The sequence below is a fragment of the Cupressus sempervirens genome, chromosome 2 (genome assembly GCF_028749045.1).
Source record: "Cupressus sempervirens isolate cs-2001-9-10 chromosome 2, ASM2874904v1, whole genome shotgun sequence".
Classification (NCBI taxonomy): domain Eukaryota; kingdom Viridiplantae; phylum Streptophyta; class Pinopsida; order Cupressales; family Cupressaceae; genus Cupressus; species Cupressus sempervirens.
The window spans coordinates 93,573,368-93,585,783 of NC_143119.1; the positions used below are offsets into that span (position 1 = coordinate 93,573,368).

General features: G+C 37.0%; 2 protein-coding genes across 2 annotated transcripts in view; one reads left to right on the top strand and one right to left on the bottom strand.

The window, feature by feature from the left end:
- Positions 1-12,416, top strand: part of LOC149571190 (cyclin-dependent kinase D-2-like) — a 90,027-nt gene that overhangs the window by 64,983 nt on the left and 12,628 nt on the right. The window lies entirely within an intron of this gene.
- Positions 584-1,532, bottom strand: LOC149571191 (uncharacterized). The gene is made up of 2 exons (XM_089812767.1): positions 1,310-1,532; positions 584-1,213 (listed from the first exon to the last, which is right to left on the bottom strand). The coding sequence occupies exons 1-2, from the start codon at positions 1,458-1,460 to the stop codon at positions 705-707; spliced, it is 660 nt and encodes a 219-aa protein (XP_089668893.1). The 5' UTR covers positions 1,461-1,532; the 3' UTR covers positions 584-704.

A 12,416-nucleotide genomic window follows, 5' to 3' on the forward strand; every position in this document is an offset into this window, starting at 1 on the left:
TCATAATCTGCTTATTCTAGCTAGATTGTACAAACACACCAGGCCTATGTTACTTGATTTTAAAGGTTCTTGTGAGGGGATCTTGAATTTTATTTTTTTGCACATCCAATCAAAGAAATTTACTTTCTGTTGTTGTTTACTATTTGTAGATTCTATCATTCTAAGAATGGCTGCAACTGGTTCTGACAGCGGAAATTCCCACTTCAAAATTGACAGATACTCCTCATCATAGTTGGAAAACTCGCCAAAGGCAAAAACTCGCCAAGCCCCCCAAAAGTTTAATTGGGAAAAACTCGGCGATTTAAAAAAAAAAAACTCGGGAAAAACTCGAGAACCTAAAAAACCGCTGAAATTTAATTAAAAATACATTTATTTTGCAAAATTTAATGAGAAGATGCATTTAATAAGTTAATTAAAGACAATACAAAAGAAACAAATAGAGTTTAGATATATATAAATGCATAGTGCGTACAAAATTGCATTCTCATGCGAAATGCTCATGGTAGGAAGCAAAATAGTAAATAGTTTCAATCTGTCAAACTAGAAGTAAATACTAAAAGTCTAAATACATCAATACAATGTCAATGACTCAATCACATCTTCCTCTTTCCACTTGCACTAGCAGGAAAGCAAGGGGGTCTAGTCCTAGAAGAAGTGCCCCGCACTGGGATAGGGCGTGAGCTGCGTGACTGTGAACTTTGTGGCTATGCCCCCTCGCTCGACATCCCTATTGACTGGCTCGACGTCCTAGAAGAGGATGCATCTCCTCCCAATGGTAATGCCTGATCCTCGCCTAAATCATCCTCGTCCTCGTCCTCGTCCTCATCCTCAATTTCATCCATAGTGAACTGAAAATCAGCGTCAGCCTCCCCCTCCATGGCCTGCCTCTCCAAATCAGCGATCTCATCTGGTGCAAACAATGAACCTGGCTCCTGTGCTGTCCAATCAGAATAAGGATCTATCTCATCTAGATCAAGTGGACCAGGTAGTTCTAAGAGCTGTGCCTTTTTTATGTGCAACTTAAGATTATAGTGCACATAAACAAGGTCATTAAGCCGTTTTTGAGTCATTCTGTTTCTTTTCTTTGTGTGGATGGACTCAAATAAGCTCCAATTGCGTTCACAATGGGATGAGCTACAATGTTGGGATAGGACTCTGAGAGCAAATTTCCTTAAATTGGGGGTATTGCCACCCCAACTTGCCCACCAAGCATCTGCAAAACAAAATAAAAAAAGTTATAAAGCAATAAAAAAAAAAATCAAAAGCACAACTTATCAATTAGCAAAAGTTTTAAAGTTTGACGCTTTACCTGGTGCTTGAGTAAATCTTGCTCTCTTTGCTAGCATAGAAGAGAACAAAGGACCCCTCGATTCCACATAGATTTGTTGTTTGGTCACAATAAGGTCTCTCTCCTCTTCACTTGATATCATTCTCTCAATGCATTTAGAGAGACCTTCCATGACCTCTCCATTAGGATTTGAGTAGGAATCATCAGCCCTAAAACAAATAGAAAATGATATCAAGTCTTACTACACAACCTTAAAAAGTAAAGTAAAATAAAGTCTTAGTGAAATCCCAACTTCAAGGACAATCAATTATCATGATTCATAGTACCTGAATTTGGGATTGAGGAAGTAGCCTTCTGCATGAATAGGTTGGTGGAGCATATTGTTCCACCTCCTATCAATTATTTCCCAAATGGGGTCAAATCTAAGACTGTCCCCATGATAGTAACTTCTAACAGCCTCTTTCGCCCTATCCATGGCCTCATAAAGACCTCCCATTGGGGATTGCTGCCCATCACATATGCGCAAGACTAGAACCAGGGGCAGAGACATTTACATTTGAAATTTGAAAAATACAAATTAGTTAATAACATAGTAAGTTATGAATTGATAATGAAACTTGAATAAACTAAAAATATAATGTTTTGATTTTTGAAGTTACCTCCACAATCTCCTTAGCCTTTGCAAAAAAACTATCATCAAAGACTATCCGTGCCACAGCCTCTCCTTCAGGCTTCTTTGAGTAAGGTGAAGAAACCCAATTAGCACACACAAACATTTGCTTCAAAGCCAATATGTGGTCAAGAATACTTTGCAACGTCAAGAAGACCGTTGCAAACCTTGTCATAGCAGGTCTCATCAAATCTTTTCCTTTAGTGGCTTTTCTCATCAAACTGAGAACCCATGGGTGATTATAGATATATTTCATGACTCGTCTAGCATCTTCCACGACTGGACTCACCCAATCAAGTTTTCCTATGTCCTCCAAAAGAAGGTCAAGGACATGTGCTGCACAAGGTGACCAAAAAAGTGTGGGATGCCTCTTTTGGAGGATTCTACCTAAAAGATTAGCAAAAAATCAATAATTAGTAACAAATTTTCCATATTTAGTATTTACAAATTACATCAAATATAAATTGAATAATACCATAGCATTACATTTATGATTCATATTAATTCGAATATAAAAAATTAAATTTACCTGCTGCCACATATGCTGCTGCATTATCCGTGATTATTTGCACCACATTCTCTATTCCCACCTCCATGACAACATTCTCCAACATTAAAGCCAATGTGGCTGCATTTTTCACTTTGTTGGAGGCATCGACAGATTTCCAAAACACCACATCATCTTTGCAAGCAACCAAGAAATTAATAATGGTTCTACTTCTTCCATCTGTCCACCCATCAGATAAAATGGTGCAGCCATACTTCTTCCACTCTTTCTTTTGGCCTTCTATCAATAATGTTGCCCTACCAACCGCTTTGTCAAGCAACCTACAAAATTTAGGTGTAATACTAAATAAAGTGTAAGTGTTAGTAAAAAATAGGAAATAAGTTATAACAATTAAGATTTAAAATATAACAATGAACTAAAGTGAATCACAATTATTTACAATTACTAAAATTTAAATAGTAAAATACTAACCTTCCACTCATATCCTTGTGATTAGGCGGCTTGTACCCTTTGCCTGATATTGTTATTGCATTGACCATATTGACCCAATAGGGACTATCAGCAGCATTCATTGAGATATTGTTGAAAAACCAAAAATTAGATGTTGCAATATCAGTTTGCTCATGCACCTCCTTAAACCATGCAGTGCCCTCTAATGATGGCTGTGCTCCAGGTGTGTTCCTGGGCACAAAATAACCCCCTATCCCTGATGGGGATCCGGATGGTGATGAAGAAGTAGGAGATGTAGAAGAAGTGGAACCGGTAAAAGAGAAATTTTGTTTGCAGATCCGTGGGCCACGAAGAGATCCTGGTATGTTCTCAAGTGCTTCTTCTTCCTCTTGCATATCAAAAGGAGCTCCTTCAGATTCAGCTATGGCTGCCCTCATAGCTAATTTTGCCCTCCCCCTATTCAATTTTTCTCTACAACAGCTGCAAGTAGGGCATTGATGAATCTTTTTTCTTCATCAGTTACTTTGAGACAAGGATTTGAATCATGTTTCTTTATTCCTGCAAGGTGGTATTTGAGGCGGTTTATGCCTCCAGAAATAATTCTCTCACGTGGAATGCATATCACTTTCCCAACATCATTTGGAGCTTCATAGACAAACCGCCATGTCTTATCTCTTGCATTTTTAGGCCAAGTGCTTATATATCCAGAAGGGCATGGTGTTTGTGGCCACTCTTCTTGCGGATTTGTCATTTTTTTTAATGCTGGACCATTGCCCTACACATAAATTTATTGAAAAATGAATAAACAAAGTTAGAACGTAGAAGCTAGGGTTTCAAATGATTCAAACTTCAAACTTCAACCATATCCTTAGCAAACAACAAACTTCAACCATATCCTTAGAAGCTAGGGTTTCAAATGATTCAAAATGATTCAAACTTCAAACTTCAACCATATCCTTAGAAGCTAGGGTTTCAAACGATTCAAAATGATTTTAAATGATTTGAAAACATTTACAAACAACAACAAAAACAAAAGAACATTTGTTATAAAACTATAAAAAGTTTTCAAACTATGATAAGATGAACATACCTGGAAAGAAATTTGTCTTCTAAAATTGGTTAGAATCCTCTACAATCCACTCAAATCCGCCTTCAATCACTTGCAATCAGCCAAGAATGCCTCCAAACCTTCTTCTCTTCACTCCTCAAGGCTCTAAACAATGCAAATACAAGAAAGAATGAGAAAAAACACACTCACTGCCGCTTTAACCCGTCACAGGCGGCGGGCAAAACTTTCACCAATAAATCACGAGTTTTTATTAAAAACTCACCGAGTTTTTGCCGATTACTCGCCGAATACTTGGCGAGTTTTTACCAGACTACCGAGTTTTTAAATTAGCGAGTTAACTGGTGAAAAACTCGCCGAGCTAGGAAACTCGGCGAGTTTTCCATTTGTGCTCCTCATTATGGAAATACATGAAAGTACTTTGACCAATGCCGGGTGGAGGAGGTTGTGTATGGATTTGCAGCTATTGCAAAGAGGAATCAAATAGTTCCTATAGTAGAGTGAAAGCACATTTGTGCTTTATTCCTAAAAAAGGCATTAAATTTTGTATAGGGAAGCCGAGAGTAAACGGAAAGCTACCTAAAACCCTCATTCCAAATCGCATTGTGAACAAATACATTCAAGAACAAAAGCAAGTAGATGAAGCTGCTGGGAGGGCAAGTGCTGCTCATCAGTTGCAAAGCGGTAAGCCTTCAAAGAAAGGAAAAATGTCATCTATGCCTTCAACTTCCGTTACCACCGAATCATCGACTTAGGGTCATCCATTCTTACATTCTCCTCAACCACAACTTGTAAGTAAGAAAGCAATGGGACCATTGGAAGTATCATTTCAAAATGATGCTAGAGACGTTGCCGATCAAGCCATGGCGAGATGTGTATATGCAAACAGATTATCATTTAATGTTGTTCGCTCACCATATTGGCAATACATGATGAGAGCAGTTAATGATGCTCTTAAGGGGTTAAAGGGCCCTAGTTATGAGAAGATACACACCACTTTACTTCATGATGAGGTGGACTGTGTAGACGCTGCCATGCTGCCCATCAAATGTTCATGGATCGAAACAAGTGTCACAATACTATTGAATGGATGGAAAGATGCGAAGAACCGTCCTCTGGTGAATGTTATTGCATTGTCTACAAGAGGTGCAATGTTTTTGAGAGCTGTGGATTGTGAAGGTTAGGTAAAGGACTGTCCTTTCATTGCAAACATTCTCATCCAAGCCATTGATCAAGTTGGCCCTTAGTATGTTGTTCAAGTAGTAACCGACAATGCAAAGAATTGTAGAGTTGTCGGCTTATTGGTTGAGGAGCAGTACGAACACATTTTTTGGACACCTTGTGCTGTGCATTCACTCAACCTAATGCTGCAAAAAATTGGCACTAAGGTTGAGTGGATTAAAATATTCTATGAAGAGGGACAAGATATCCAAATGTTTGTCACAAACCACCATATGGCACAAGCCATATTTAGACAATTCTCGAAATTGGAGCTCTTGGAGGTAAGTTCAATTGTTTAAAATTTAAACATGTTTAGAAATCTAGTCGCATTAGTTTAGTAAACTTTTTATGTTTTTAAATTTAAATAGATAGTTGATTTTAAATTTTTAATCTATTGTTGTTTTGATCTTAAAATAGGTTGCTGATATTCGCTTTGCCTCCAACACTATTGTTTTGAGACGCCTTATCAAAGTGAAAGAGGCATTGTCTAGAATGGTAAGCAATGCTAATTGGAGTGTATGGAGCCAATCTAATAGTGAAAGGGCAGCTGTCATTAAGGAAGGATATTACAAGACTCTTGGTGGGATCGTGTTGAGTACCTTCTGAAGCTCACTGCTCCTATGTTGAGCATGATCCGATACACTCACATGGATAGGCCTTGCTTGGGTGAGGTATATGATGGCATTGACTCCATGATTGAAGATATTAGAGCCATCATAAATGAGAAAGAGCAAGACCTCGATGAAAAGTTCTTCAAGGAGCTAAAAGTAATCATGGAAGAGAGATGTAATAAAATGACTAGCCCTTTGCATTTGCTTGCCTTTGCATTGACCCCTAGGTTCTATAGCCAAGATATCCTCAAGGGGAACAACACGAGAGTTGCTCCATACAAAGATCTTGAAGTTTCTGAATGGTACAAGGCAGCCCTCCGAAGACTCTTTCCAGAGCACCCACAATCAGCAATGAGGTCTGAATTTATGAGTTTTGGAGCACCGATGATTGCGGTCTTGATGGTCTTGAAGATGAGCAATGCTGATGCGCATATATGGTGGTACTTCCATGGACAAAAGTACTAACTCTTGCAGCCCGTTGCGATCAAAATTTTATCACAAGTAAGTTATTTAATTGTAAGATTCTAATATGTAATTTCTTGTTCATAAATATTCAAAACTCTTCACTCTATAATTTCAAATTTGTAAATCTTGATAGGTTGCTAGTTCATCATCATCTGAGAGAAATTGGAGCACATACTTCTTTATCCACTCAATAAAACGCAACCAACTAAACTTCAAGAAGGTAGATAACTTTGTCTTTGTGCATTCCAACTTGAGGCTCACAATTCACAAAGAGAACACCTACAAAAAAGGGGAGCAAAACAATGGGATGTTGAACCAGAGTCTACAGAGTTGGAAGCCCACTTTGATGCACTAACAATTGATGATGGTGAACATAGTGATGAGATACATGGTGATGTTGAAGCTGATCCTGAGGCTACAACTGAGACTACTGATGCTAGTGGCACTAAGTGTGCTTCTAATCTACATCTTCCTAATGATGAGGAATTCTTTGATGATTTTTGATCACATGATTGATAGTGTTTATTGATTAGTGATTAGTAATGTTGGCATTACTTTTTTTGAATTGAAACATTGATATAGTGGTGTATTTTGACATTTTATCATGCTATTCAAACTAAATCGTGAATATATATGGCAGTGTATGTTGCTAAATTGCTATAATATTAGCATAGTGGTGTATAAATTTATTTGTTGCTATATATGTTTACATATATTTAATTTTTCTTTTTAAAAAAAAAATCTTGCACAAACAAACCCAAAACTGAACCCAACCTAGAATTTTTTTGAGCGAATGTTGAACCCGAATATCGAGCCCACATACAAACCAAAATCCAAACCGACAACTTAGATCTTGATCATTAATCTTAATCATGAATTATAATAAGATTAGATAGCGAATTTGTCTAAATCCTGATTGTGTGGTGTGCATACATTCTATGTACATATATATAGTAAGTGATAGTGTGCTAGGTCACATGCAAGTCCATTGTTAGCTGATGAGTTTCCAAATCCATACGTTATGGGAATACTATCCTTATTATTCCTTATTTAATGGTCAATATTGTTGATATTATTTGTTCTAATATTTACTTTAGTTATCAAAGTTTTCTTAATAGAAACATCAATCTTATACTATTATAAATTATCATTTGATCAATCAATCAATTCATTGAGTATTTTATTGATTACTGGCCTAATGTCATATCAAAGCAAAGATTCAAATTGTTTTCCTAAGAAAATTTTGAATGAAATTTTTATAGGCTTGAAAAAAACTTGGTTTTTTTGGGTGGTTGCTTCTTTCTATTAAAAATTTGTGTGCTAGGTTTATGAGTTGGACTATTTTCAGGGGTTTTGAAACCTAAAAGTTTTTAGTGCTTTACATGTTTTTTTTAAAGCAATATTGGTCGCAATTTTTAGTTCTAGAATTGAGTTTTTTTTTGGCCTGCAAGTTTTATGAGATTATTAGTCAACATGACCTATGTTTAGTCGATTTTGATTTATTTAGCTATTGCCTTCCACAGACTTTTGTTCACATGTTTGCAGACAAAAGACATATTTTACTTTCCATTTTTGTTGTGATAATTCCTATATTCCGTGTGGTTTTTTGTGCCCTTCTTGTTTTCAAAATAAAGTATATTTCTTTGTTTGTCATTAGAAGATTTCTACTAATCATGAATTTTTTTGTCGTTTTCTCTTTCATCCACGACAATCCTATATGCACAAGGTTGTTTTTAGTTCCTTCTCTGTGATTGGTCATTTCAAGTTTGCAACAGATTTTTGCTTGGACTGGGGTTTTATTCCCACAATCCTTTGGTGACACTCATTTTTTCATTATTTTTAAGTTTTCAAATCTTTGTAGATTTTTTGGATGGCGAAGGTTTTTACAAAACCCTTTAATTTTTTGGGGCTTATATATCTTTTAACCTAAATATTATTTGGGGGTATTTTTTCGTGAAGATTGTTGGGTCTTCGTCAATTATTTTTGGCTCTATGCAAAATCCCTACCTCAATATTTGTGTTTGTCATATTTCATCTTTCTTGAAGTGTGTACCTGATTCTGCCTTTGCGCATTGGGATCGATGCCTCGGGTTCAACACTCTTAGTTTTTGCTTCAAAATTTCTTGTTTCCCAAGCCTTTGAAACATGTAGATGGTGTCTTTGACCAACGTAATGTTGAAAGGCAATCAACGGTTCAATTACAAAAAAATACAACACAAGTGAGAAATGATGAAGAAGTGCACGCTTATCAAGGTTGCAGTTACTGATGATTAGTTACCTCGTGTCATCCATTAAGCCATATGTGTAGATTTGTTCTATTTTGAAGGATCTCCACGAGACATCAAATATATGTATGTCCTTACAGGGAAAGTTGACGAAGATTACAAACATTTGAGATCGGCTTGAGGCCATTGGTTGAAAAATGGAGGGAGAGGATATGGTAGTCATAACTTTGAAAAGTCTACCTAAATCCTAGGAGCACTTTGTAGAAACTCTTAACATTATTGCAAGTTATATTAACTTTTTTAGACTTATTGCACCAAACTTAGCAACAAGTGCGTTAGAAACGACATTTTGGTAATAGTATAATTTCATCCTCCTCAGAACAAGCCTTCATAGCCATTTTTTTTAAAATAAGGATAAAGGAAAAGCTCAATCCTTTTAGCAAAAAGGCTCCAATTAGCCTCCAAATAGCTTGAAGTTGAAGAAAGTTTAGTATAGTTATTGCCAAAAATTTGGGCGCCTGATAAAGGATTGTTGAAATCAGTTTGCTACTAAACAATGAAAGCAATGAGGGTCTCAACCTGAGGCCAATGTGTAGAGCACTCAAAGTAGAAAGTATATGCATTTTATGCTTTCATGGCGAAATGCCTTGTAAATCATGTGAAGCCTTCTACTTGGTACATAGACTTTGGCCTTCTCGACACTTCACTTGTTGGCGTGATTAGTTCACAAGCTTCTCCTTTTTAGTGGAGAAGAGTACGCTATCATCAACAAAGTGTTGTAGACTATATTGTTCGTATGAAACTAAATTTCTACTTTGTGAGCCAAATTTTTGCGGCATTCTCCTCAACTTGATGTGGTATTTATTTCAGGCAAGTGTTCGATTATTGATTGTGCCACTCACATTCCTGTGGTTGTATGGACTTGTAGATTTGGGTGATTCTCTTCAGCATGCTTTTGCATCTAAATCTTCCATCAGCAGTCTTTGGCATCAACAATATGGTCACATGAAAATACACCATCGTGCTCAGCTTATTTGGGAGGATATAGTTGTTGGCTTACTTGAGATTTAGATTCAACATCACCAAGTTTGTAGAGCTTGTTAGGTTAGGAAGAAACATGATACCTTTCAAGCATTGTGACTCATGGCGAGCCTTAAAGGTATTACAATTGGTTAATGTTAATGTTTGTGGTCCCATGGTCCCATGAATACATTTACTACTGGTGCCAGGTATTTCTTTCTTTTTGTTGATTAAGTCTTAAAATGCAGGTGTATTGAGACAAAAATAAGATGTGTTTACTGTATTTCAGAAATCTAAGACCTTTGTAGAAAAAGATTTAGGGTATTGTATAATGGGTGTGCGGGGTGAGCACGGGGAGTTTTGTTCTAATGCTTTCTCTAGCTTCTATGGTACACACGACATGAAATGCTAGTTAACCACACCTTAAACTCTACTTTAGAACAACATTAGTGAACATTGAAACTGCACTAACAAATATGACTAGGTCAATGATAGAACAAAGGTTTTCCTAAGAAATTTTGGGTAGAAGCAGTATGAATTGGTCTCCCACACAGGTTGTTAAGGGGAAGAATACCGAGGAAGCTTGGGCTGGTCACAAACCTAGGATCATTTTGTTGAAAGTCTTTGGCTCCTTAGCATATGTTTGGATTCTAGATGCCCAACGGTCCATGCTAGATTGTTAAGGGGAAGAATCCCAAGGAAGCTTGGGCTGGTCGCAAACCTAGGATCATTCTGTTGAAAGTCTTTGGCTCCTTAGCATATGTTTGAATTCTTTGGATTCTAGATGCCCAATAGTCCATGCTGGATTGCAAGAGTCAAAAGCTCATGCTCACAGGGTACAGTGACAACCACAAGGCTTATTGGCTGATTGATGTTGACTAATCATCTTATCTTTAGTAATGATGTTGTCTTTAGTAATGATGTTATCTTTTCAACTTTCTTCGTTTGTGCAAAATTTTGACGATCAACCTCTGAAGGATAATAATTTTGTTGTTTTTCTTCCATTTGGTTCACCTAGTGGGAGGGATGACGTAGATTCTAACTTTAATGATGATGTAGATTTTTCAAGTTATTCCTTCCACGTTTGATGTTGGCTCTTCTACTCCTTGGCCTAAATGGTGGGCTAAGACCACTAGTGATCTTTGTCCTAATGAGCTCATTGAGGCTAGATCTTCTAGAGGCAAGACCAAGCAGCAATATATAGTCAACTTTTCTCTAATGACCAACATGCATAGTGTTTATGATCCTCAAACATGTATTGAGGCTAAAGGGATTTCCGAGCATTAAAAGGCTGTGGAAGTTGAACACCATAGTCTAACATTCGGGTCCTTCTAAATCTTCCTCTAGGGAAGAAGCATATTGGCTACAAATGGGTCTATAAAGTCAAGTACAGAGCTGTCAAAATCCTTGAGACAAGTATAAAGCCCGTCTAGTTGTTAAGAGGTTCTCGGAGAAAGAAGACTATGACTATGAGGAGACCTTTGCTCCTGTACCTTCCTCAACAATGAGTTGCAAGAAGTCTACATGACTGGGCTTCCCATTTTTAAGGTTGTTGGAAAAGAACATCAGGTGTGTAGACAAGTTAAAACACTCTACCCCAAATAGGCTTCTTAAGCTTGGTACATAAAAATTGACAAAGTACCTTCTAGATAATGGTTTTCATGGGAGTCCATCTAATCCTAATCTATATGTCAAAAACACTAGTGATGATATTCTTCTTCCAATTGTCTATGTTGATGACTTGATTATTATTGGTAGTTTGACACTTTTGATTGATCAAATCAAACATAGTTTTTATCAATCCTTTAGCATGCTAGACTAGGGATTTCTGCACTACTGTTTAGGTGTTGATGTTTTGTAGACTAAAGGTAGTAACTTCTTATTTTGTTTAAGTAATGCTCGCAGCTTGCTGGACAAGTTTCAGGTGCAAGATTAAACTTGTACCAACAATTATGGAGCAAGGGCTGAAGTTGACAACTGAATCAGATTCACCTATGGTGGAGTATTTAGGCAATTGGTGGGCAGTCTCATCTATCTTACCGCTACTAGGCTTGATCACAGTTTTTCATTGAGCTACATATCATGCTCTGTGACACAAGGGTGATCATTTGGTAGCAACAAAGCATGCGCTACGTTATGTGAATGACACTTTTGATTTTGGTCTTCTATATGGCATAAGGCATGATATACTTATTGGTTTTGCAAACTCAAATCGGGGAGGTTCCATTAATGACAAAAAACATATGTTTTCATTTGGGATTTGGTGGGTAGTCCCATCTACCTTAATGCTACCATGTCTGATCTTAGTTTTGCAGTAAGTTACATTTCATGCTTCATGACTACCCCAATTGCTGATCATTTGGTAACAGTAAAGCATGTGTTGTGTTATGTGAAGGGCAATTCTAATTTTGGTCTCTTGTACTACATGAGTCACAATCCCAAACTTTTTGGTTCTACATACTCAAATTGGGGAGACTCCATTGATACTAAAAATCAACATTTGGGTATGTTCTCATTTGGAATATGGTGTTGGCACATGGATTAGCAAGAAGTAACAAGGGGTGGCTCTTTCTGTGACAAAAGCTCAGTATCGAGGAACAATTAAGGCAACTTGTGAGGCGGTTTTGCTTCAGAGGATGTTTTTAGACATGCATATGTCTCAAGCAATTCCTACTCCACTTTATTATGACAATTCAGGGGTGCTTAAACTGGCCACAAATTTGGACTTCCATAAGAGAAACAAGCATGTTGACCTTAATTGTCATTTCATTCGACAACTGGTTGAAGACAGATCAATTTAATTGTTGAATGATCTAATTGTGGATTAAACAATAAATATTCTCACCAAGTCTCTGAGCCTGGACAAGTTGTAAAATCAAGGGGAACTTGGTT

Excerpts from the sequence above, each read along its gene's own strand:
- LOC149571191 (XM_089812767.1), bottom strand. The coding sequence starts at position 1,460 with ATGGAAGGTCTCTCTAAATGCATTGAGAGAATGATATCAAGTGAAGAG. Across the intron at positions 1,214-1,309 it reads AAGATTTACTCAAGCACCAG|ATGCTTGGTGGGCAAGTTGG; the intron begins GTAAAGCGTCAA and ends TTTGTTTTGCAG.